Source organism: Oncorhynchus keta, unplaced genomic scaffold, assembly GCF_023373465.1.
Source record: "Oncorhynchus keta strain PuntledgeMale-10-30-2019 unplaced genomic scaffold, Oket_V2 Un_contig_5896_pilon_pilon, whole genome shotgun sequence".
Taxonomy (NCBI): Eukaryota; Metazoa; Chordata; class Actinopteri; order Salmoniformes; family Salmonidae; genus Oncorhynchus; species Oncorhynchus keta.
In genome coordinates this window covers 34,102-59,484 of record NW_026288570.1, presented here as the reverse complement: position 1 = coordinate 59,484, position 25,383 = coordinate 34,102, and the positions used below count along the sequence as shown (strand labels likewise).

At 44.2% G+C, this 25,383-nt stretch overlaps 3 protein-coding genes and 1 long non-coding RNA gene across 4 annotated transcripts; 2 read left to right on the top strand and 2 right to left on the bottom strand.

Annotated features, from left to right (window-relative positions):
* Nucleotides 1–3,843: 3,843 nt before the first annotated feature.
* LOC127925590 (uncharacterized) lies at nucleotides 3,844–5,671 on the bottom strand. The gene is made up of 3 exons (XM_052510558.1): nucleotides 5,607–5,671; nucleotides 5,168–5,553; nucleotides 3,844–5,001 (listed from the first exon to the last, which is right to left on the bottom strand). The coding sequence occupies exons 1-3, from the start codon at nucleotides 5,669–5,671 to the stop codon at nucleotides 4,682–4,684; spliced, it is 771 nt and encodes a 256-aa protein (XP_052366518.1). The 3' UTR covers nucleotides 3,844–4,681.
* On the top strand, nucleotides 5,359–6,430 carry LOC127925589 (uncharacterized). The gene is made up of 2 exons (XM_052510557.1): nucleotides 5,359–6,010; nucleotides 6,100–6,430. The coding sequence occupies exons 1-2, from the start codon at nucleotides 5,670–5,672 to the stop codon at nucleotides 6,428–6,430; spliced, it is 672 nt and encodes a 223-aa protein (XP_052366517.1). The 5' UTR covers nucleotides 5,359–5,669.
* A 4,587-nt stretch (nucleotides 6,431–11,017) lies between these two features.
* LOC127925584 (uncharacterized) lies at nucleotides 11,018–14,703 on the top strand. Its single transcript, XR_008121498.1, has 3 exons — nucleotides 11,018–11,177; nucleotides 12,834–12,898; nucleotides 14,422–14,703. It is a non-coding gene; the product is annotated as an uncharacterized LOC127925584 (long non-coding RNA).
* Nucleotides 14,704–18,619: 3,916 nt separating this feature from the next.
* On the bottom strand, nucleotides 18,620–19,803 carry LOC127925588 (uncharacterized). The gene is made up of 3 exons (XM_052510556.1): nucleotides 19,601–19,803; nucleotides 19,124–19,431; nucleotides 18,620–18,951 (listed from the first exon to the last, which is right to left on the bottom strand). Exons 1-3 carry the CDS (start codon nucleotides 19,801–19,803, stop codon nucleotides 18,620–18,622), a joined length of 843 nt encoding a protein of 280 aa, XP_052366516.1.
* Between the last annotated feature and the right edge of the window lie 5,580 nt (nucleotides 19,804–25,383).

Here is a 25,383-nt window from a genome sequence, read left to right as displayed (position 1 = left end):
GAAGGAACAACGTTACAATGTGATGGACTACTAGGTGGAACAACCATTCTGTTAGAAGGAACAACGTTACAATGTGATGGACTACTAGGGGAACAGCCATTCTGTTAGAAGGAACAACGTTACAATGTGATGGACTACTAGGTGGAACAGCCATTCTGTTAGAAGGAACAACGTTACAATGTGATGGACTACTAGGTGGAACAACCATTCTGTTAGAAGGAACAACGTTACAATGTGATGGACTACTAGTTAGAAGGAACAACGTTACAATGTGATGGACTACTAGTTCTGTTAGAAGGAACAACGTTACAATGTGATGGACTACTAGGTGGAACAGCCATTCTGTTAGAAGGAACAACGTTACAATGTGATGGACTACTAGGTGGAACAACCATTCTGTTAGAAGGAACAACGTTACAATGTGATGGACTAAAACAGCCATTCTGTTAGAAGGAACAACGTTACAATGTGATGGACTACTAGGTGGAACAACCATTCTGTTAGAAGGAACAACGTTACAATGTGATGGACTACTAGGTGGAACAACCATTATTTTAGAAGGAACAACGTTACAATGTGATGGACTACTAGGTGGAACAACCATTCTGTTAGAAGGAACAACGTTACAATGTGATGGACTACTAAACAAATTCTGTTAGAAGGAACAACGTCAATGTGATGGATAGGTGGAACAGCCATTCTGTTAGAAGGAACAACGTTACAATGTGATGGACTACTAGGTGGAACAACCATTCTGTTAGAAGGAACAACGTTACAATGTGATGGATAAAGAAGGAACAACGTTACAATGTGATGGACTACTAGGTGGAACAACCATTCTGTTATTTAATTGTATTTATTTCACCTTTATTTAACCAGGTAGGCAAGTTCAGAACAAGTTCTCATTTACAATTGCAACCTGGCCAAGATAAAGCAAAGCAGTTCGACACATACAACGACACAGAGTTACACATGGAGTAAAACAAACATACAGTCAATAATACAGTATAAACAAGTCTATATACGATGTGAGCAAATGAGGTGAGATAAGGGAGGTAAAAAAAAAGGCCATGGTGGCAAAGTAAATACAATATAGCAAGTAAAACACTGGAATGGTAGATTTGCAATGGAAGAATGTGCAAAGTAGAAATAAAAATAATGGGGTGCAAAGGAGCAAAATAAATAAATTCATTAAATACAGTAGGGAAAGGGGTAGTTGTTTGGGCTAAATTATAGGTGGGCAATGTACAGGTGCAGTAATCTGTGAGCTGCTCTGACAGTTGGTGCTTAAAGCTAGTGAGGGAGATAAGTGTTTCCAGTTTCAGAGATTTTGTAGTTCGTTCCAGTCATTGGCAGCAGAGAACTGAAAGGAGAGGCGGCCAAAGAAAGAATTGGTTTTCGGGGTGACTAGAGAGATATACCTGCTGGAGCGTGTGCTACAGGTGGGGGATGCTATGGTGACCAGCGAGCTGAGATAAGGGGGACTTTACCTAGCAGGGTCTTGTAGATGACATGGAGGCAGTGGGTTTGGCGACGAGTATGAAGCGAGGGCCAGCCAACGAGAGCGCACCGGTCGCAATGGTGGGTAGTATATGGGGCTTTGGTGACAAAACGGATTGCACTGTGATAGACTGCATCCAATTTGTTGAGTAGGGTATTGGAGGCTATTTTGTAAATGACATCGCCAAAGTCGAGGATTGGTAAGATGGTCATTTTTACAAGGGTCAGCATGAGTGAAGGATGCTTTGTTGCGAAATAGGAAGTCAATTCTAGATTTAACTTTGGATTGGAGATGTTTGATATGGGTCTGGAAGGAGAGTTTACAGTCTAACCAGACACCTAAGTATTTGTAGTTGTCCACGTATTCTAAGTCAGAGCCGTCCAGAGTAGTGATGTTGGACAGGCGGGCAGGTGCAGGTAGCGATCGGTTGAAGAGCATGCATTTAGTTTTACTTGTATTTAAGAGCAATTGGAGGCCACGGAAGGAGAGTTGTATGGCATTGAAGCTTGCCTGGAGGGTTGTTAACACAGTGTCCAAAGAAGGGCCAGAAGTGTACAGAATGGTGTCGTCTGTGTAGAGGTGGATCATTTACATTTACATTTAAGTCATTTAGCAGACGCTCTTATCCAGAGCGACTTACAAATTGGTGCATTCACCTTATGACATCCAGTGGAACAGCCACTTTACAATAGTGCATCTAAATCTTTTAAGGGGGGTGAGAAGGATTACTTTATCCTATCCTAGGTATTCCTTAAAGAGGTGGGGTTTCAGGTGTCTCCGGAAGGTGGTGATTGACTCCGCTGTCCTGGCGTCGTGAGGGAGTGTGTTCCACCATTGGGGAGCCAGAGCAGCGAACAGTTTTGACTGGGCTGAGTGGGAACTGTACTTCCTCAGTGGTAGGGAGGCGAGCAGGCCAGAGGTGGATGAACGCAGTGCCCTTGTTTGGGTGTAGGGCCTGATCAGAGCTTGGAGGTACTGAGGTGCCGTTCCCTTCACAGCTCCGTAGGCAAGCACCATGGTCTTGTAGCGGATGCGAGCTTCAACTGGAAGCCAGTGGAGAGAGCGGATCAGAGACTCACCAGCAGCAAGAGCGACCTCATTGATGTATACAGAGAAGAGTCGGTCCAAGAATTGAACCTTGTGGCACCCCCATAGAGACTGCCAGAGGTCCGGACAGCAGACCCTCCGATTTGACACACTGAACTCTATCAGAGAAGTAGTTGGTGAACCAGGCGAGGCAATCATTTGAGAAACCAAGGCTGTCGAGTCTGCCGATGAGGATGTGGTGATTAACAGAGTCGAAAGCCTTGGCCAGATCAATGAATACGGCTGCACAGTAATGTTTCTTATCGATGGCGGTTAAGATACCATTTAGGACCTTGAGCGTGGCTGAGGTGCACCCATGACCAGCTCTGAAACCAGGTTGCATAGCAGAGAAGGTATGGTGAGATTCGAAATGGTCGGTAATCTGTTTGTTGACTTGGCTTTCAAGACCTTAGAAAGGCATGGTAGGATAGATATAGGTCTGTAGCAGTTTGGGTCAAGAGTGTCCCCCCTTTGAAGAGGGGGATGACCGCAGCTGCTTTCCAATCTTTGGGAATCTCAGACGACACGAAAGAGAGGTTGAACAGGCTAGTAATAGGGGTGGCAACAATTTCGGCAGATAATTTTAGAAAGAAAGGGTCCAGATTGTCTAGCCTGGCTGATTTGTAGGGGTCCAGATTTTGCAGCTCTTTCAGAACATCAACTGAACGGATTTGGGAGAAGGAGAAATGGGGAAGGCTTGGGCGAGTTGCTGTGGGGGTGCAGTGCTGTTGACCGGGGTAGGAGTAGCCAGGTGGAAAGCATGGCCAGCCGTAGAAAAATGCTTATTGAAATGCTCAATTATGGTGGATTTATCAGTGGTGACAGTGTTTCCTATCTTCAGTGCAGTGGGCAGCTGGGAGGAGGTGTTCTTATTCTCCATGGACTTTACAGTGTCCCAGAACTTTTTGAGTTAGTGTTGCAGGAAGCAAATTTAGAAGGAACAACGTTACAATGTGATGGACTACTAGGTGAAACAACCATTCTGTTAGAAGGAACAACGTTACAATGTGATGGACTACTAGGTGGAACAACCATTCTGTTAGAAGGAACAACGTTACAATGTGATGGACTACTAGGTGGAACAACCATTCTGTTAGAAGGAACAACGTTACAATGTGATGGACTACTAGGTGGAACAGCCATTCTGTTAGAAGGAACAACGTTACAATGTGATGGACTACTAGGTGGAACAACCATTCTGTTAGAAGGAACAACGTTACAATGTGATGGACTACTAGGTGGAACAGCCATTCTGTTAGAAGGAACAACGTTACAATGTGATGGACTACTAGGTGGAACAGCCATTCTGTTAGAAGGAACAACGTTACAATGTGATGGACTACTAGGTGGAACAACCATTCTGTTAGAAGGAACAACGTTACAATGTGATGGACTACTAGGTGAAACAGCCTCTCAAAACTCCAAAGATTGTATTTTCTTCAACACTTTGTTTTTATTTCTGTAATGCTTCAGGGAAATGTAAAGACAAGGTCCTGGACAGTAACAGGATTATTGTCTTTATGTCTGAGACTCTGTCATCATAGAGATCTAGTAGTTTATTTAGATTAGGGTTGGGGTCATTCCTTTACATTTCAGGAAGTAAACTGAAAGTCCAATTCCAATTTTCCTCAATGCCACTATGAGAAAATGTCAGTTTACTTCCTGAATTGACTGTATTGACATTGATCTGACCCCAACACTGATCTAGAGATAAGAGACTGTAGTCCTCGAGGGAGAAGTAGGGAGCAGCGTTCCTCTTGGGGAGAAGAGGTGAGGGGAGGCAGGGAGCAGCGTTCCTCTTGGGGGAGTAGTGGGGATGGGAGGCAGGGTGAAGGGGTCCTCTTGGGGGAGTAGTGGTGAGGGGAGGGGAGACAGGAGGGGAGACAGAGGACATTCCAGTCTGATCACTGGAGGTTCTCTTGCTACAGAGATGGTCTATAGAAGCCTTTTAGTAGCTGACATTCCTAACCTCAACTGAGAGGGTCTCTGTCCCTCTGATGGCCCTGTTGGTGTCCACTCTGTCTCTCTGTGTGTGTCCTGTTCTTCGCTGTCTGGGACAAAGGGGGGTTGTTGTGGATATTGAGGGGGGTTGGGTTAGTAGTCTTTTGGCAGCATGACCCTGCGACCCCCCATGAAATAACACAAGGTGATCTTCCTTCTGAAAGGAATGTTGTCCAGGGCCTCCACTGCCACCCTCTTGTTGCCCCTGACGCTGCTCTCCTCCTGGTCGTACATGGGACACATGTAGGCTGTTCGTCTCAGGGCGTAGATGTCCACCTCGTCCTCGTCGTCCCACGGCTGGTAGGGCTGCTGGGAGGGAACGGCTGACTTGACCAGACGGGGCCTCATCATGGCCAGCTCTACGTCACGGGGGATATGCCTCAGACCCAGGCTAGACCTCTGGACTCTGACTCCTTTAAATTACATTAGGTTAAATTCATTTATTAGTAATTCATTTATGAATGTTTAAAAACATTAAATCACCTTCCTGGTTGTACATCAGCCATCAACATACATTATACAATATTGACAATATATTCAAAAGACAAAATGTGTCATTGCACAAAGAGAAGTGCTGACCTTTCTTTCTCTTCTTCTTGGTCCTTTCATCCCAGGCGTTGGCACTGACAAGGGACACGTTGCCCTGGCTCAGGGAGGGCAGCAGTTTGGGCCGGGGGGCCACCGGGGGTTTGGGGACCTTTGGAGGAGGAGCATCCCTCTGGGCTCTCCTGGCCAGCAGGGGTCCTGTCTGGACGAAGGCCTCAGGCCTGATGATGTCCCTGGGTGGGCTGCTGCTCCCTCTGGCAGCCTCCTCTGGCTGGGCAGCTTTCGGCATGGAGAGAACAAACACATTGTTGCTGAAGCTGCATGACTCTGAAAGGGGCAGCTCTTCCAGGGTCAGAGGGCAGGTAGAACGGGGCTCAGGCTGGACTATGTCCACAGCGCTGGTGGTGATGCTCACAGGACTGGTAGGTTGGGACTCGAGTATAACGGAACACACAGGATTACTGAGCTTAACTTTTCTCCTAGTGGTGCTCCGAGGGTTGCTAGGCCTTCCTTCAGGTCTGGAAGGCTGAACATCATGCTGGACCAGGCCGACTGGTCTAACAGGCCGTCTCGTGGGGCCCAGAGGGTTGCTCAGCTTCCCTTCAGGTCTGGATGGCTGTACATCAGGTTGGACCAGGCCAACTGGGCTAACAGGCTGTCGAGTGGGGCGTCGAGGGTTGCTAGGCTTCCCTTCAGGTCTGGATGGCTGTACATCCGGCTGGCCCAGGCCTATGGGGCTAACAGGCCGTCTAGCTGGGCGCCGAGGGTTGCTAGGCCTCCCTTCAGGTCTGGATGGCTGTACATCCGGCTGGCCCAGGCCTATGGGGCTAACAGGCCGTCTAGCTGGGCGCCGAGGGTTGCTAGGCCTCCCTTCAGGTCTGGATGGCTGTACATCCGGCTGGCCCAGGCCTATGGGGCTAACAGGCCGTCTAGCTGGGCGCCGAGGGTTGCTAGGCCTCCTTCAGGTCTGGATGGCTGTACATCCGGCTGGCCCAGGCCTATGGGGCTAACAGGCCGTCTAGCTGGGCGCCGAGGGTTGCTAGGCCTCCCTTCAGGTCTGGATGGCTGTACATCCGGCTGGCCCAGGCCTGTGGGGCTAACAGGCCGTCTAGCTGGGCGCCGAGGGTTGCTAGGCCTCCCTTCAGGTCTGGATGGCTGTACATCCGGCTGGCCCAGGCCTGTGGGGCTAACAGGCCGTCTAGCTGGGCGCCGAGGGTTGCTAGGCCTCACAACAGGTCTAGTGATGCTGACAGGGATTCTAGGTGTCATCATCTCATTCTGGTGCAGGCTCTCTGAGCTGTTGGGCCGGGAATCAGGTAGAAGCTTGTATTTCTTCAGAACCTCAGTGAAGGAAAGCTCCTTGTTGCGCCTGCGTCTGTTGGTTTTGGCAGGTAGCTGGGAGCTGCTGCTGTTAAACCAACCGGGAGACTCACGACATCCATCCTGGACAGGAACCAGGGTCTGGGGGTCTCTCCTCTCTGTGGGCAGCTGTGGGCCTCTTGGGCCTGATTTCGTCAGGAGGGGGAGCACGAGGTACAACATGCAGGGAGGGGAACGCTGAGGCCCTGAAAGAGGAGGCCATCACTGGGGCCTGGCTGACCTCTTCTCTCTCCAGCAGCACTCTGTTAGAAGGACAGAGCAGCGGAACACCGATGGACCTTGGTCCTCCAGACCCATTCAGGTTGGGCCTCCTATTCATCATTCACTGGTCTGCAGGATTCTAATCAGAATGCTCCTTCTAGTCTTGAATACTTGGAATAGGAAGTTGCTTTCAGCACCATTAAACTCTATAAAAAGAGAGCCACAGGAACATGTTTAGTATTTGGGGAAATGTTTTTCATGTTATTACTGTCTCTTATCTAATTTCATCACATTCAGTTCTGAGTTGAAATAATTATTTGGGACAAGATATATTCATTAAAATTTAACAACTTTGTTCAATTCATTTCTAATAGCTTAGATATAACTGGTGCTCAATAAAACTGTCTATCCCCCCTCATTTATCTGATAAACAGGCAGACAGGTGTACTTACCGTTCATCTTGTGGTTCAATCAGCTAATGATCCGTCATTTCACCAGTGGCAGCTTGGTGTTTGATCATTACGTCATCAGAGGCATTTTGTATTGTGACGCAACAATACCAAGCATCAACCTTCCTGTCATGGCTGCCCCTGTAGTTTAATATGTAAACGAAGTGTATTAATCAATCAGACAATCAAACCATCAATGAATGACTGAATTAATGAAGCAATTTCTAATAAATCAGCTTAAGTGTACTGACATAATTAATGGACGAGACTAACAATTACGAAAACGCATCAAATCAATGATGCGTAAAAGTAGATTCGCTCCCACATAGTAAAGTTCGACAACGAACCACTTTAGTGAGTCAATAAACTAGCCAAGACTTTGGACGAGGTATATTTGTCCCAATACTGTAGAGAAGGTTACTTCTATATGAGGAACCTGCGACCAGAAAGACTGTTCTGCCGTTTTATATAAAATAATCCAACAGGCCATCTTCTTCTAGATACGCGTCTTACTCTTTCCTGTGTTCATCTCCCTCGACTAGATGTATCTATTCTGTGGCCACCACGCGTTTTATATGTCATGTTTGTCTTGTAGCTGACAGTGGGGTGAAGACAGGAGCGCAGTTCAGCTGACACGAAGGCGCGGACTGGGGGAATCCGACATGGAGACCTGACGCCACTTTTACGCGCACTTTCGGATTGGTCTACTTTGAAATGAATATAAATATTAACGCAACATACTGGAGGTTGGGCTAAGTGTTTAAGTGTTGGTTTTACACATGTTGATATAGAGAAATATAGTCTAATAGTGGATCGGACTTCTGCAGTGTTGGTGGGGTAAATAAAACTGCTGATGTGCTTTGGCCTCTATTCTTTTTGCATGTTATTATTTTTTAAATATTTCGGGAATTCCTTCTCGTTTATTAACCAATTACAAATTCAATAATTCGTGTATTTATTTAGCTTATCTTGTGTACATGTAATACCCTATGGCCTGAACATAGAAATAAGAATGAATAGAACAGACATGGAAGCTCTAACCCTGGCAAATGACTGGTATTTATATTTATTTAGGATCCCCGTTAATTTCTGCCAAGGCAGCAGCTACACTTCCTGGGGTCCAGCAACATTAAGGCATTTACGGTGCATTCGGGAACGTATTCAGACTCCTTGACTTTTTCCACATTTTGTTACTTTACAGCCTTATTCCAAAATGGATGAAAAATGTTTTAGCAAAACAAGATAAGCTAAATAAATACACGAATTGTTGAATAAGTAATTTATTATATATATATTTATTTATATTTATTTATTTGAATTTTATTATTTACAAAAGTATTCAGACTCTTTGCTATGAGACTTGAAATTGATCTCGGGTGCATCCTGTTTCCATCGCTCCTGAGTTCATCTGTGGAGATGGTAGAACCTTCCAGAAAGAGAACCATATCTGCAGCACTCCGACTAATAAAGGGTTTTATGGTAGGAAGCCACTCCTCAATTAAAGACACATGACATACCGCTTGAGTTTGCCAAAAGGCCCTGAAGATTCTCAGACCATGAGAAACAAGATTCTCTGGTCTGATGAAACCAAGAGTGAACATGATGGTGGCAACATCATGCTGTTGGGATGTTTTTCAGTGGCAGGGCCTGTGAGACTAGTTAGAATCGAGGAAAGATGAACAGAGCAAAGTACAGAGAGATCCTTGATGAGAACCTGCTCCAGATCGCTCAGACTGGGACGAAGGAACACCTTCCTACAGGACAATGAACCTAATCACACAGCCAAGACAACGCAGGAGTGGCATCGGGCCTTGTCTCTGAATGTCCTTGAGTGTCCTTTGCCTTGATGACAGCTTTGCACACTTAAAAAACACATTTTTTTTTTTTAAAGGGGACGATCAGCTTATTATTGTGGAAAGATTGTTGCTTTCATCAATGTAATTGTCTGCATCATTTCCAATCCCCCATATATTTTGGGGGGTAAATATATATTCATACCTATATAGATATACATACTTTTTTATTACATACCTTTATTATTCCTCCCAAACCCCACCACCCTTCCCCCAATTGGAGTAAACTAATAAACAATAACACTTAGGCTACTACCTTCAGTTTATACATATTTTACAGACACAATCTATTTTACAATAGTTATATTTAGTTTGTTTTTAGTCCTTCCTCTATTTCTGATGTCCATCCATTTTGGATTTCTATTTTCCATATATTTTTCAACTGTGCTGTGATGCTTCACAAAATTACTGAAGCTTTGTATTCTCATAGCTTCTACAGATTATAAATAAAATAAACATTTTTGCTAAATGAATTATATCATTCATTGATTATGGCTTTTCAAATCACCCAGTATTGCTCTCTGCAGCGTTAGGTCAAGGCAAATGTTGCAGTTCTTCAGCCTTCATGGACCTGCATCAAAATAATGATCTAATGACTCTGCCTCCTCACAGCAAAATCTGCAGAGCTGGGAAGACTGTATCCCCCATTTATATAACATTTGATCGGTTGCAAGAATGTTGTATAGTAATTTAAATTGAAAAATTCGAAGTTATGAATCCTCCGTTTTGCGTATCAATTCATAAACCATGTGCCACGGAATCGGTGCATCGAAAATGTCTTCCCAACTATTTTGCAATTTATATGGCACAGCTGTCCGTTTTTTGGTCCTTCAATTAAATTGGTGAATGTTTTTATTTATGACACTTTTCTTTAACCATTTATGTTCTTTAATACAGGGCCGAGATACAAGTTCCTTACTTATTCCCATTCTACTTGCCTCTTACATTTTTGTGGTAATGCTGCAATTAGTTGGTTGTAATTTTGGGAAGAGCAAACATTTCTAAATGTCTGTTAGCTGCATGTGTGACACAACTCCACTAGTCCTATTTATGATATCATTCACTAAAATTATACCTTTTTTAAACGTTTTTTCGAGTTTTTAAACATTTTAAACAATTAGTATTTACGTTTAACCACTATTTGTTGTATTATTTGTTCTGTCTTTTCAGGTGGATTAAACTGAAATTGCAACCAACTTTCTAAGGCTTGTTTAAAAAAGAACGAATTTATGGAGATAATTTTCCTTTTCAAACAACCGAAAGTGAGCAGGTGTAATCTGAATAAAGGGAAAAGGCCATTCTTGAACATAGGATGAGACATTCCTACCAATTTACTAGAGAACCAGTCTGGATTTAAGTATAACTTTTGTATGACTGATGCCTTTAGTGAGAGGTCTAATGCTTTAATATTGTAATGACCTGACTAGATCATAAAGGAACAATTGTCCAGACAGAGGGTTGAGTTTACGAATGTACGGTTTATTAACCCAACTCCCCACAGGCTACTGTTTGGCCGCAGCCCACGACAAATAAATGAAGGATACCTTATAAACCAACAGTGACCTTCTCTTGTGAAAGCCAGACATAAGAGAGAGATCAACGTCTTAACCTGGTCTTAACTTCCAATGCTCCCAGCCCAACCCCCTCCACGCCTCTCCACCAATCACCAGGAAGCCCGGCATCAGAACGTTCCAGGCATTCCCGTGATTGGCAGATAGCAGGTTGATTGGCATGTCGGACCCCGCGAACACTGGGTACTGGTAAGTACAACACAACCAACTAATAGCCTGATAACACAGCTGTCTGTCTGGGTCGCTACAATATTTAATCATTTCTGCCCACCGAATTCATATTCGTTATAAACTGTAAAAAATGAACCACCGACATAGTAAATATTGCAAAAGAAAATCAATGATTTTTACTAAAAATAATAGGTTTCTGCTTTTGAACACATTTTCTACCGAATCCAAGGTAATATGCTGCTAAATTTTAAACGAATATTTCAAAGTAACAACCAGCAACAACTTAAAAATATGATGTTGAAATGATCATTATTGTGTTGGACTGACATGCCAGATCTAGTTATGAACGTCAGTTGTGCTTGGAACATTTCAACAGACGTCGTCTTGATCTTTCTCCTCTGGAAAGGCCATGTGGCAGGTAACGACCAAACTATCACTTGGAATGTAGTTTGGATCTACACATGTTTTCAACGAAATGTCAAAAATATTCGTTAAATAATATTCTTCAAGTACGAAAAGCCTTTAGCTAGTTATATTGCCAGAGTAAGTTATATATTAGCACGTTGATAAACTAGCTAGTTAACCTATGATGTCTGTATAGTTAACTAGTGATGGGCATGCTACTTCTATGATGTCTCTATAGTTAACTAGTGGTGGGCATGCATAGTTGACTTCGATGTCTGTATAGTTAACTAGTGGTGGGCATGCTACTAGCTAGTTGACTTCTATGATGTCTGTATAGTTAACTAGTGATGGGAATGCTACTAGCTAGTTGACTTCCATGATGTCTGTATAGTTAACTAGTGATGGGCATGCTACTAGCTAGTTGACTTCTATGATGTCTGTATAGTTAACTAGTGGTGGGCATGCTACTAGCTAGTTGACTTCTATGATGTCTGTATAGTTAACTAGTGATGGGAATGCTACTAGCTAGTTAACTTCTATGATGTCTCTATAGTTAACTAGTGGTGGGCATGCTAGTAAGTTAGCAGTGCATTTTCTTGCCTCAGTGCTGTTTATAACTTTTGTCATTTTTGTGTAGGTTGTATATGAACGGAAATAGCTATGTAACATATTAGCTACCTATGTCACCAAAAAATGCATCGTCAGCAACATTACAGTAGAACTGAACACATGTGCCCCTGCAAGGTAATGTTTTCCTGCTAGGCAAGCTAACGTAAACTCACCCCATTCCGTACAAACTTGTTGCAACAGCGACATTCAAACGAGGCTCAAAGAAAACTAAGTCAAAATCCGGGGTGTGAACTAGGTTTCTATTCATGCGTTGATCAACATGGTAATGGCTCTATAGTATTGGAGAAAAGTTGCATCTTGATCTGTCATGTCATAACGCATAAATCAACGATTTCTGTCTTACAATCTCTCCACCAGGTGTATCACTTCTATCATCCTTTAAAAACAAGAAATGGGCAGTGACTGGGGATACCTAGTCATTTTTTTTTCGCCAAACCTTCAAAAAGGTATGTAATGACACATTATATAAACTCTTTATAGTGTTTTATTTACATTTTAGAGGCGATAAGGTGTGCGTAGCCTAGTGGTTAGAGCGTTGGACTAGTAACCGGAAGGTTGCGAAACCCCCGAGCTGACAAGGTACAAATCTGTCGTTCTGCCCCTGAACAGGCAGTTAACCCACTGTTCCCAGGCCGTCATTGAAAATAAGAATGTGTTCTTAACTGACTTGCCTGGTTAAATAAAGGTAAAATATATATATATATTTTTTAAAAGTTGGACAGATCGAGTGGGGAAAAAAGCAATTTTCCCACACAACATCTCTCCTTCTCACTATCACGCATTAGTTTCGCTTCCCCACCCGCCATTTTGAAAAAGAGCTGACGGGGCTCATTGCCTGCAAATTGTGCTTTACAATGGTATTGACATTACAGTCGATCTGGAAGTATTACGTTTTTGGGGCGCTAAAATAAGGGCAATTGTACGGACCAAGGCGATGTACGAGTTTACGTGAGTTTACGTTAGCTATCTAAAGCTGAAGTCATTTGAGTGTTATTTTCCTGACATTGTCATAGGTTTTAATACAACTTCTCTTCTTTAGGTATATAGGTGTTCAGACGTTCCTGAGTACTGGACAGACCATATTTTCCAGAATACATTGACAAGGTATGTCAATATATTCAAATGTCTGTGTGTTTTCATTGTAACTCACATAAGGGCTTGTAGGGCCCCATTATTTCCCCAATGAGGAAAACTCAAGACGGAATCCAGAAATTGAAACAGAATACAGGTTGCCCTCGGACAGGATACACAATATATTTTTATTCCAGAAACCCAACATTAGTGTGAATAATAGGTATTAGATATATATCTTTTTTAAATGTTTTTATTTATTTAACCAGGTAGGCTAATTGAGAACAAGTTCTAATTTTTCAACTGCGACCTGGCTAAGATAAAGAATAGCAGTTTGACACATACAACAACACAGAGTTACACATGGAATAAACACATACAGTCAATATTACAGTAGAAAAGGAAAACACAAAGTCTATATACAGTGAGTGCAAATGAGGTAAGATAAGGGAGATAAGGCAGTAAATAGGCCATGGTGGTGAAGTAAATACAATATAGAAATTAAACACTGGAATGGTAGATGTGCAGAAGATGAATGTGCAAGTAGAGATACTGGGGTGCAAAGGAGCAAGATAAATACAGTATGGGGAGGAGGTCGTTGGATGGGCTGTTTACAGATGGGCTATGTACAGGTGCAGTGATCTGTGAGCTCCTCTGACAGCTGGTGCTTAAAGCTAGTGAGGGAGATATGAGTCTCCAGCTTCAGTGATGTTTGCAGTTCCTTCCAGTCATTGGCAGCAGAGAACTGGAAGGAAAGGTGGCTAAAGGATGAATTGGCTTTGTGGGTGACCAGTGAGAGATACCTGCTGGAGCACGTGCTACGGGTGGGTGCTGCTATGGTGACCAGTGAGCTGAGATAAGGTGGGGCTTGACCTAGCAGAGACTTGTAGATGACCTGGAGCCAGTGGGTTTGGCAACGAGAGTGAAGCGAGGGCCAGCCAACGAGAGCATACAGGTCGAGGTGGTGGGTAGTATATGGGGCTTTGGTGACAAAACGGAATGCACTGTGATAGACCGCATCCAATTTGTTGAGTAGAGGGTTGGAGGCTATTTTATAAATGACATCGCGATAGTCGAGAACTGGTTGGATGGTCAGTTTTACGAGGGTATATTTGGCAGCATGAGTGAAGGATGCTTTGTTGCGAAATAGGAAGCCGATTCTAGATTTAATTTTGGATTGGAGATGCTTAACGTGAGTCTGGAACGAGAGTTTACAGTCTATCCAGACACCTAGGTATTTGTAGTTATCCACATGTTCTAAGTCAGAGCCGTCCAGAGTAGTGATGCTGGACAGGTATTTTATATACTGTATTTTTAAATCAACCAAATGGATTGAACACGTTAACCCAGTGTTCCGAGGCCGTCATTGAAAATCAGAATCTGTTCTAAACTGACTTGCCAAGTTAAATGAAGGATAAACAACAACAAAAATCATAGTTTTCACTGTTATTTCATGTGATGGGAGGAACAAGAAGAAGAAAGGTTAGCACTTCTCCTTGTGTAATAACACTTTTCATTATACCACTGGCTGTAACTGTGTTAACGATTGATTTCAGGAAAACGCCAAGGAGTGTGGAGATGCATCTCAGATCTACCTGTCTGTCTCTTTCTTCCTCACCTGTCTCACTGCCTCCTTCACCTGTCTCAAGACCTCCACGCTGGTTTTCCGATGACAGACAGACAGCTACCTAGCCTAAACCCCGCCCCCTTCTGAATCGGTATCTCCCTGGAATGTTCCAGAATGCCTGAACTTAGCGCCTGCTGCTGTTTGCGTCATCTTTATCAATCAATATGACTATAATTTAAGTAATTATATTGATAATCTTGGCTGATGGACTGAGAGGAATAAGCTGTTGACTGAGTCCATGTTTGATGACTTTACAATCACAGAGAGCTGTTGACTGACTCCATGCTTGTTGACTTTACAATCACAGAGAGCTGTTGAAGGAACAACCATGATTGATGACTTTACAATCACAGAGAGCTGTTAGACTGACTCCATGCTTGTGATGACTTTACAATCACAGAGAGCTGTTGAACTGACTCCATGCTTGTTGACTTTACAATCACAGAGAGCTGACTGACTCCAGGCTTGTTGACTTTACAATCACAGAGAGCTGTTGACTGACTCCATGCTTGTTGACTTTACAATCACAGAGAGATGGACTTGACTGACTCCATGCTGTGATGACTTTACAATCACAGAGAGCTGTTGACTGACTCCATGCTTGATGATTAAATGTGGCCTGGGTTTTCACTGATGGAAATGGATGGACTGTTGGACTCAGGAAAAACCATCTGTTAAGTCACATATCATATATGCAACCTAAGACTTATTAAACCAGTTGACCAGGTGGCTTATTCTGCAACACAAGAACCATTACTGACCACCTACTTCTGTGTTGGACTACTAGGTGGAACAACCATTCTGTTAGAAGGAACAACGTTACAATGTGATGGACTACTAGGTGGAACAACCATTCTGTTAGAAGGAACAACGTTACAATGTGATGGACTACTAGGTGGAACAACCATTCTGTTATTTAATTGTATTTATTTATTTCACCATTCTTTAACCAGGTGAGGCAAGTTCAGAACAAGTTCTCATTTACAATTGCAACCTGGCCAAGATAAAGCAAAGCAGTTCGACACATACAACGACACAGAGTTACACATGGAGTAAAACAAACATACAGTCAATAATACAGTATAAACAAGTCTATATACGATGTGAGCAAATGAGGTGAGATAAGGGAGGTAAAGGTAAAAAAAGGCCATGGTGGCAAAGTAAATACAATATAGCAAGTAAAACACTGGAATGGTAGATTTGCAATGGAAGAATGTGCAAAGTAGAAATAAAGATAATGGGGTGCAAAGGAACAAAATAAATACATTCATTAAATACAGTAGGTGGAAAGGGGTATTCTGTTTGAAGGCTAAATTATGGGTGGAACAACCAATGTTAGAAGGTGCAGTAATCTGTGAGCTGCTCTGACAGTTGGTGCTTAAAGCTGTGAGGAGATAAGTGTTTCCAGTTTCAGAGATTTTTGTAGTTGGAACAACCAGTCATTGGCAGCAGAGAACTGAAAGGAGAGGACTCGGCCAAAGAAAGAATTGGTTTTCGGGGTGACTAGGTGAGATATACCTGCTGGAGCGTGTGCTACAGGTGGGGGATGCTATGGTGACCAGCGAGCTGAGATATGGGGGACTTTACCTGCAGGGTCTTGTAGATGACATGGAGGCAGTGGGTTTGGCGAAGTATGAAGCGAGGGCCAGCCAACGAGAGCGAACAACGGTCGCAATGGTGGGTAGTATATGGGGCTTTGGTGACAAAACGGATTGCACTGTGATAGACTGCATCCAATTTGTTGAGTAGGGTATTGGAGGCTATTTTGTAAATGACATCGCCAAAGTCGAGGATTGGTAGGATGGTCATTTTTACAAGGGTCAGTGATGAGTGAAGGATGCTTTGAAGGAACAACGTTAAATAGGAAGTCAATTCTAGATTTAACTTTGGATTGGAGATGTTTGATATGGGTCTGGAAGGAGAGTTTACAGTGTGAACCAGACACCTAAGTATTTGTTAGTTGTCCACGTATTACTAAGTCAGAGCCGTTCAGAGTAGTGATGTTGGACAGGCGGGCAGGTGCAGGTAGCATTCTGTTGAAGAGCATGCATTTAGTTTTACTTGTATTTAAGAGCAATTGGAGACCACGGAAGGAGAGTTGTATGGCATGGAACTTGCCTGGAGGGTTGTTAACACAGTGTCCAAAGAATGGGCCAGAACAACCATTCTGTTAGAATGGTGTCATCTGTGTAGAGGTGGATCAGAGACTCACCAGCAGCAAGAGCAACCTCATTGATGTATACAGAGAAGAGCCATTCGGTCCAAGAAGGAACCGTTACAATGGCACTACTATAGAACTGCCAGAGGTCTGTTAGACAGCAGACCCTTACAATTTGACACACTGAACTCTATCAGAGAAGTAGTTGGTGAACCAGGCGAGGCAATCATTTGAGAAACCAATGGATGTCGAGTCTGCCGATGAGGATGTGGTGATTAACAGAGTCGAAAGCCTTGGCCAGATCAATGAATACGGCTGCACAGTAATGTTTCTTATCGATGGCGGTTAAGATACCATTTAGAAGGACCTTACAGCGTGGCTGAGGTGCACCCATGACCAGCTCTGAAACCAGGTTGCAATGCAGAGAAGGTATGGTGAGATTCTGTTAAAGGAACAATGGTAATCTGTTTTTGGTGACTTCTGTTAGAAGACCTTAGAAAGGCATGGTAGGGTAGATATAGGTCTGTAGCAGTTTGGGATCAAGAGTGTCCCCCCTTTGAAGGAACAACGGGATGGACCGCAGGTGCTTTCCAATCTTTGGGAATCTCAGACGACACGGTGGAAAGAGAGTTGAACAGGCTAGTAATAATGTGATGGACTACTAGGTGGAAGATAATTTTAGAAAGAAAGGGTCCAGATTGTCTAGCCTGGAACAGATTTGTTAGGGGTCCAGATTTTGCAGCTCTTTAGAGAACATCAACTGAACGGATTTGGGAGAAGGAGAAATGGGGAAGGCTTGGGTGAGTTGCTGTGGGGGTGCAGTGCTGTTGACCGGGTAGGAAACAGCCAGGTGGAAAGCATGGCCAGGACCTAGTAGAAAAATGCTTATTGAAATGCTCAATTATGGTGGATTTATCAGTGGTGACAGTGTTTCCTATCTTCAGTGCAACGTGGGCAGCTGGGAGGAGGTGTTCTTATTCTCCATGGACTTTACAGTGTCCCAGAACTTTTTTGAGTTAGTGTTGCAGGAAGCAAATTTAGAAGGAACAACGTTACAATGTGATGGACTACTAGGTGGAACAACCATTCTGTTAGAAGGAACAACGTTACAATGTGATGGACTACTAGGTGGAACAACCATTCTGTTAGAAGGAACAAAGTTACAATGTGATGGACTACTAGGTGGAACAACCATTCTGTTAGAAGGAACAACGTTACAATGTGATGGACTACTAGGTGGAACAACCATTCTGTTAGAAGGAACAACGTTACAATGTGATGGACTACTAGGTAAAACAGCCTCTCAAAACTCCAAAGATTGTATTTTCTTCAACACTTTGTTTTTATTTCTGTAATGCTTCAGGGAAATGTAAAGACAAGGTCCTGGACAGTAACAGGATTATTGTCTTTCTGTCTGAGACTCTGTCATCATAGAGATCTAGTAGTTTATTTAGATTAGGGTTGGGGTCAATTCCTTTACATTTCAGGAAGTAAACTGAAAGTCCAATTCCAATTTTCCTCAATGCCACTATGAGAAAATGTCAGTTTACTTCCTGAATTGACTGTATTGACATTGAACTGACCCCAACACTGATCTAGAGATAAGAGACTGTAGTCCTCGAGGGGGAGAAGAGGTGAGGGGAGGCAGGGAGCAGCGTTCCTCTTGGGGGAGTAGTGGGGATGGGAGGCAGGGTGAAGGGGTCCTCTTGGGGGAGTAGTGGTGAGGGGAGGGGAGACAGAGGACATCCCAGTCTGGTGTATCAGAGATGAGGGGAGACAGAGGACAGCCCAGTCTGATCACTGGAGGTTCTCTTGCTACAGAGATGGTCTATAGAAGCCTTTTAGTAGCTGACATTCCTAACCTCAACTGAGAGGGTCTCAGTCCCTCCTATGGCCCTGTTGGTGTCCACTCTGTCTCTCTGTGTGTGTCCTGTTCTTCGCTGTCTGGGACAAAGGGGTTGTTGTGAATTCAGGGGGTGGGGTTAGTAGTCTTTTGGCAGCATGACCCTGCGACCCCCATGAAATAACACAAGGTGATCTTCCTTCTGAAAGGAATGTTGTCCAGGGCCTCCACTGCCACCCTCTTGTTGCCCCTGACGCTGCTCTCCTCCTGGTCGTACATGGGACACATGTAGGCTGTTCGCCTCAGGGCGTAGATGTCCACCTCGTCCTCGTCGTCCCACGGCTGGTAGGGCTGCTGGGAGGGAACAGCTGACTTGACCAGACGGGGTCTCATCATGGCCAGCTCTACGTCACGGGGGATATGCCTCAGACCCAGGCTAGACCTCTGGACTCTGACTCCTTTAAATTACATTACATTATGTTACATTCATTTATTAGTAATTAATTTATGAATATTTAAAAACATTAAAATCATATTCCTGGTTGTACATCAGCCATCAACATACATTATACAATATTGACAATATATTCAACAGACAAAATGTGTCATTGCACAAAGAGAAGTGCTGACCTTTCTTTCTCTTCTTCTTGGTCCTTTCATCCCAGGCGTTGGCACTGACAAGGGACACGTTGCCCTGGCCCAGGGAGGGCAGCAGTTTGGGCCGGGGGGCCACCGGGGGTTTGGGGACCTTTGGAGGAGGAGCATCCCTCTGGGCTCTCCTGGCCAGCAGGGGTCCTGTCTGGACGAAGGCCTCAGGCCTGATGATGTCCCTGGGTGGGCTGCTGCTCCCTCTGGCAGCCTCCTCTGGCTGGGCAGCTTTCGGCATGGAGAGAACAAACACATTGTTGCTGAAGCTGCATGACTCTGAAAGGGCAGCTCTTCCAGGGTCAGAGGGCAGGTAGAACGGGACTCAGGCTGGACTATGTCCACAGCACTGGTGGTGATGCTCACAGGACTGGTAGGTTGGGACTCGAGTATAACGGGACACACAGGATTACTGGGCTTAACTTTTCTCCTAGTGGTGTTCCGAGGGTTGCTAGGCCTTACCTCAGGTCTGGAAGGCTGAACATCATGCTGGACCAGGCCGACTGGTCTAACAGGCCGTCTAGTGGGGCCCAGAGGGTTGCTAGGCCTCCCCTCAGGTCTGGAAGGCTGAACATCATGCTGGACCAGGCCGACTGGTCTAACAGGCCGTCTAGTGGGTTGCTGAGGGTTGCCAGGCCTCCCCTCAGGTCTGGAAGGCTGTACATCAGGCTGGACCAGGCCGACTGGTCTAACAGGCCGTCTAGTGGGTTGCTGAGGGTTGCTAGGCCTCCCTCAGGTCTGGAAGGCTGAACATCATGCTGGACCAGGCCGACTGGTCTAACAGGCCTTCTAGTTGGTTGCCGAGGTTGCTAGGCCTCACATCAGGTCTCGTGATGCTGACAGGGATTCTAGGTATCATTGTCTCAGGCTGGTACAGGCTCTCTGGGCTGCTGGGCCGGGAATCAGGCAGAAGCTTGTAGTTCTTCAGAACCTCAGTGAAGGAAAGGTCCTTGTTGCGCCTGCGTCTGTTGGTTTTGGCAGGTAGCTGGGAGCTGCTGCTGTTAAACCAACCGGGAGACTCACGACATCCAGCCTGGACAGGAACCAGGGACTGGAGGTCTCTCCTCTCTCTGTGGGCAGCTGTGGGCCTCTTGGGCCTGATTTCATCAGGATTGGGAGCACGAGGTACAACATGCAGGGAGGGGAACGCTGAGGGCCTGAAAGAGGAGGCCATCACTGGGGCCTGGCTGACCTCTTCTCTCTCCAGCAGCACTCTGTTAGAAGGACAGAGCAGCGGAACACCGATGGACCTTGGTCCTCCAGACCCATTCAGGTTGGGCCTCCTATTCATCATTCACTGGTCTGCAGGATTCTAATCAGAATGTTCCTTCTAGTCTTGAATACTTGGAATAGGAAGTGGCTTTCAGCACCATTAAACTCTATAAAAAGAGAGCCACAGGAACATGTTTAGTATTTGGGGAAATGTTTTTCATGTTATTACTTACTGTCTCTTATCTAATTTCATCACATTCAGTTCTGAGTTGAAATAATTATTTGGGACAAGATATATCCATTAAAATGTAACAACTTTGTTCAATTAATTTCTAATAGCTTAGATATATATATATAACTGGTGCTCAATAAAAGTGTCTATCCCCTCATTTATCTGATAAACAGGCAGACAGGTGTACTTACGACGTTCACCTTGCAGTTCAATCAGCTAATGATCCGTCATTTCACCAGTGGCAGCTTGGTGTTTGATCAACACGTCATCAGAGGCATTTTGTATTGTGACGCAACAATACCAAGCATCAACCTTCCTGTCATGGCTGCCCCTGTAGTTTAATATGTAAACGAAGTGTATTAATCAATCAGACAATCAAACCATCAATGAATGACTGAATTAATGAAGCAATTTCTAATAAATCAGCTTAAGTGTACTGACATAATTAATGGACGAGACTAACAATTACGAAAACGCATCAAATCAATGATGCGTAAAAGTAGATTCGCTCCCACATAGTAAAGTTCGACAACGAACCACTTTAGTGAGTTAATAAACTAGCCAAGACTTTGGACGAGGTATATTTGTCCCAATACTGCATGACAGGCTACTTATTTATATATGAGGAACCTGGAACCAGAAAGACTGTTCTGCCATTTTATATAAAATAATCCAACAGGCCATCTTCTTCTACAGTAGCGTCTTACTCTTTCCTGTGTTCATCTCCCTCGACTAGATGTATCTATTCTGTGGCCACCACACGTTTTATATGTCATGTTTGTCTTGTAGCTGACAGTGGGGTGAAGACAGGAGCGCAGTTCAGCTGACACGAAGGCGCGGACTGGGGGAATCCGACATGGACACCTGACGCCACTTTTACGCGCACTTTCAGATTGGTCTACTTTAAAATGAACAAATATAATCGTAATTTACTGGAGGTTGGGCTAAGTGTTCAAGTGTTGGTTTTACACATGTTGATATAGAGAAATATAGTCTAATAGTGGATCGGACTTCTGCAGTGTTGTTGGGATAAATAAAACATGATGTGCTTTGGCCTGTATTTTTGAATGTTATTCTTTTTTAAATATTTCGGGAATTCCTTCTCATTTATTAACCAATTACATATTCAATAATTTGTGTATTTATTTAGCTTATCTGGTTTACATGTAATACCCTATGGCCTGACCATAGAAATAAGGATGAATAGAACAGACATGGAAGCTCTAACTCTGGCACTTGACTGGTATTTATATTTATTTAGGATCCACATCCATTCTTGCCAAGGCAGCAGCTCCTCTTCCTGGGGTCCAGCAACATTGAGGCAGTTATGGTGCATTCAGAAAGTACTCAGACCCCTTCACTTTTCTACATTTAGTTACATTACTATTCTATCCCCCCTAAATCAATATACACACGATACTCCATAATGACAAAGTAAAAACACGTTAGACATTTTTTCACATTCATAAACTTAATTTAATAAAAGTATTTACATCAGTATTCAGACCCTTTGCTATGAGACTCGAGACTGAGCTCAGGTGCATTGTGTTTCCATTGATCATCCTTGAGATGTTTCTACAACTTGATTGGAGGCCTCCTGTGTTAATTCAATTGATTGGACATGATTTGGAGAAGCAGTACACCTGTCTATATAAGCTCCCACAGTTGACAGTGCGTGTCAGAGCATTAACCAAGCCATGAGGTCGAAGGAAGTGTCCGTAAAGCTCAGAGACCGGATTGTGTTGAGGCACAGATCTGGGGAAGTCTCCGAAAAAATGTCTGCAGCATTGAAGGTACCCAAGAACACAGCGGCCTCCATCATTCTTAAATGGAAGAAGTTTCAGAACCAGCAAGACTCTTACAAGAGCTGGCCGTCCAGACAAACTAAGTAATCAGGGGAGAAGGTCCTTGGTCAGGGAGGTGACCATGAACCCAATGGTCACTCTGTCAGAGCTCCAGAGTACCTCTGTGGTGATGGGAGAACCTTCCAGAAGGGGATCCATCTCTGCAGCACTCCAGTAATCAGGCTTTTATGGTGGAGTGAGCAGACGGAAGCCACTCCTCAGTAAAAGGCACGACAGCCCGCTTGGAGTTTTCCCAAAAGGCACCTAAAGACTCAGACCACGAGAAACAAGATTCTCTGGTCTGATGAAACCAAGATTGAACATGGTGGTGGCAGCATCATGCTGTGGGGATGTTTGTCATCGGCAGGGACTGGGAGACTAGTCTGGATTGAGGGAAAGATGAACAGCATCATCCTTGATGAAAACCTTCTCCAGATCACTCAGTACCTCCTGACTGCAGGGCACTGAGTTCAAGCCCTGGGTGGTGGGGATCCTGCCCACTCACTGCAGGGTACTGAGTTCAAGCACTGGGTGGTGGGGATCCTGCCCACTCACTGCAGGGTACCGAGTTCAAGCCCTGGGTGGTGGGGATCCTGCCCACTCACTGCAGGGTACTGAGTACCCTGGTGTTCCCACCACTGCAGCACTGGGGACCCTGACTGTAGTCAGTGGGGAAGCTTACCACCCAGGGCTTCACTCAGTACCCTGAGTTGAGCAGGAAGCACTGGGGGCTTCAACCAGTACCCTGTCACTGCAGGAAGCTTACCACCCAGGGCTTCAACTCAGCACCCTGGGTCAGTGAGCAGGATCCTGCCCAGGGCTCAACTGCAGTACCCTGTAGTCAGTGAGCAGGAAGCCCTGGGCTTCAACCCAGACTGTAGTCAGTGAGCAGGAAGCTTACCACCCAGGGCTTCAACTCAGTACCAGTCATCCCAGAGAGCTCAGTTAGCTCCTTACTGAACCCTTCTACTAGACTTGCATGCCATGGAACAGTAATGTACAGGCTTTTTGTCAAATGGGATGGAGTGTTGACCTTTTCCAGTGCTGTTGATGCAGCTGCCAGGAGATCGAGAGGTATTGTGGAAAGATCAACAGTATTAGATGCAGGCCTAAGAATGTACACACATGTGTATACCTCCTTTCACCACTAGATGGCAACAGTCTAATGAAAAATCATGTAGGACTACAAACGGGGCAGGAAAAACTCCAGAAACAAACATGCCATTACAGAAAACTGCACAATAAAAGAGGAACGTCTGATAAAATCCCACAATGAATGACATTTTGAAATGCACCTCAAATCAACATAAAGTATTAGATATCACAAAGCCAAATAAATACATCAAACTTTCCCAGAATCCAAACCCTTTTTATTAGAACAATTACAGCAGATATAAAGACCTGTTGCAAATCCCACGGTCACCACCGGACGTGTGCTTCAACAAACAATATGCACTTCCCCAAAGAAACAAAAAAAAAGAAATAAATTAAATTAAAAAAAAAATCTGTTTTCCATTGATGTTTTTTTCCTGTTGAAATGTCAATGAAACAAAAGGCCTTGTCATTCTGGATCTGAAGATTGAGAAGACATCTATATTGTCTCAACACAGAGCATTCATTAAGGACCTCCGAGCCTGGTCTCAGATGTCTTTGTGTCGTCGAGCCAACTCTGACGGTCACAGTCTGACAATGAGTTGACTGCAAGACAGCACAAACACATCTGGGACCAGGCTATCAAGGACCCAAACCCAAGAGAAGGACAGAAAGGGAGAAGAACTCCTCCCTCCTAAAAGAGTCAAGAGTGGAAACTGCCTCCCTGATTATGTCTGTTAGTGTTTCAACTGGAGCGACAGGTACAGAAGCAGTACGACTGAGCAGGTGTGTGGCGGATGAATCTGAAGTGGAGAGAGAAGGCTCTCAGCCTCAGCACAGCTGTGCACCGTGGCGTAGATACACGTCTAGAAAGTAGATCTGATACATATGAATAACTAAAAGGACTCAATTCAATCCGTACCGCCGAAGCTCACCTCCCATTGAGCCGACTTACGCAGCGTTTCCAACGAATGCAGTCTCAGCGAAACCATTGCTTTTAAAATGTCAAATCGTGTTTTAATGCTGAACTTCAGCAATGGATTGAATCAAGCCCTAATACACGAAGCTCTAAACAGACCCCCAGAGTGTTGTGAAACCGCTCAGAGGGAATCTGCTATTACATGTTTCAGTCTTTTCAGATCACATACACACCCTTTAAAAGAGAATAGAAACCCCCCCCCCAAAAACACACAAACAATCACAACGGTATTGGATCAATAAAAACCCAACTTAAAGCCTGTGATGATAATGAATAATAGACTAAATAATAGCATTCAAATAAAACACATTTTAGAGATGCATATTTTGTTCTGAAATATTGATCTTCTGTTTTTATTTCCGGGTCCCAAATGGCACACTATTCCCTATATAGGTCACTGCCTGGTCAAAAGTAGTGCACTAAATAGGGAATAGGGTGCCCTTTGGGCCGTAATCTTAAAGTCAATGAATCACACACTTCACACAAAACGTAGTACAAAGTCACTTTATACCAGAGCAGAAAGAGAGGCTCAACTTGGTAAGGAGATAGAAACGGACAACCTTTCACTGATGACGGTTTCACTGAGGGGGTCGAGGAACTGAAACGCATCAGGAATGGAACCCTGTTCCCTTACATATCGTTGTACTACTATTGACTTTACGTTGGGTTCTGGTCAAAATTAGTGCACTATATAAAAAGGGAATAGTGTGCCATTTTGGACGAGCGCCAACGTTGGTTTCTAATGTTCGGGAAGGAAAGGTTGTGTTGACTGCTGGGATGACACACTAGATGTGACACACTAGATGTGACACACTAGACGTGACAGTCTAATGCAATGAGATGAAGTAGCTACTAGCTACACGTCAAGACATAACGGCACCCTATT

Bases quoted from the DNA above. Each gene is read 5' to 3' on its own strand.
- LOC127925588 (XM_052510556.1), bottom strand. From the start codon at position 19,803: ATGTACAGCCTTCCAGACCTGAGGGGAGGCCTGGCAACCCTCAGCAAC. The intron at 19,432-19,600 runs GTAAGGCCTAGC...TGACCCTGGAAG, and splicing joins TTCAGCCTTCCAGACCTGAG to AGCTGCCCTTTCAGAGTCAT. The intron at 18,952-19,123 runs GTCAGCACTTCT...TGTAATTTAAAG, and splicing joins CAAGAAGAAGAGAAAGAAAG to GAGTCAGAGTCCAGAGGTCT.
- LOC127925590 (XM_052510558.1), bottom strand. From the start codon at position 5,671: ATGATGTTCAGCCTTCCAGACCTGAAGGAAGGCCTAGCAACCCTCGGA. The intron at 5,554-5,606 runs GTTAAGCTCAGT...CCAACCTACCAG, and splicing joins GGAGCACCACTAGGAGAAAA to TCCTGTGAGCATCACCACCA. The intron at 5,002-5,167 runs GTCAGCACTTCT...TGTAATTTAAAG, and splicing joins CAAGAAGAAGAGAAAGAAAG to GAGTCAGAGTCCAGAGGTCT.
- LOC127925589 (XM_052510557.1), top strand. From the start codon at position 5,670: ATGCTGGACCAGGCCGACTGGTCTAACAGGCCGTCTCGTGGGGCCCAG. The intron at 6,011-6,099 runs GTCTGGATGGCT...GGCCTCCTTCAG, and splicing joins GTTGCTAGGCCTCCCTTCAG to GTCTGGATGGCTGTACATCC.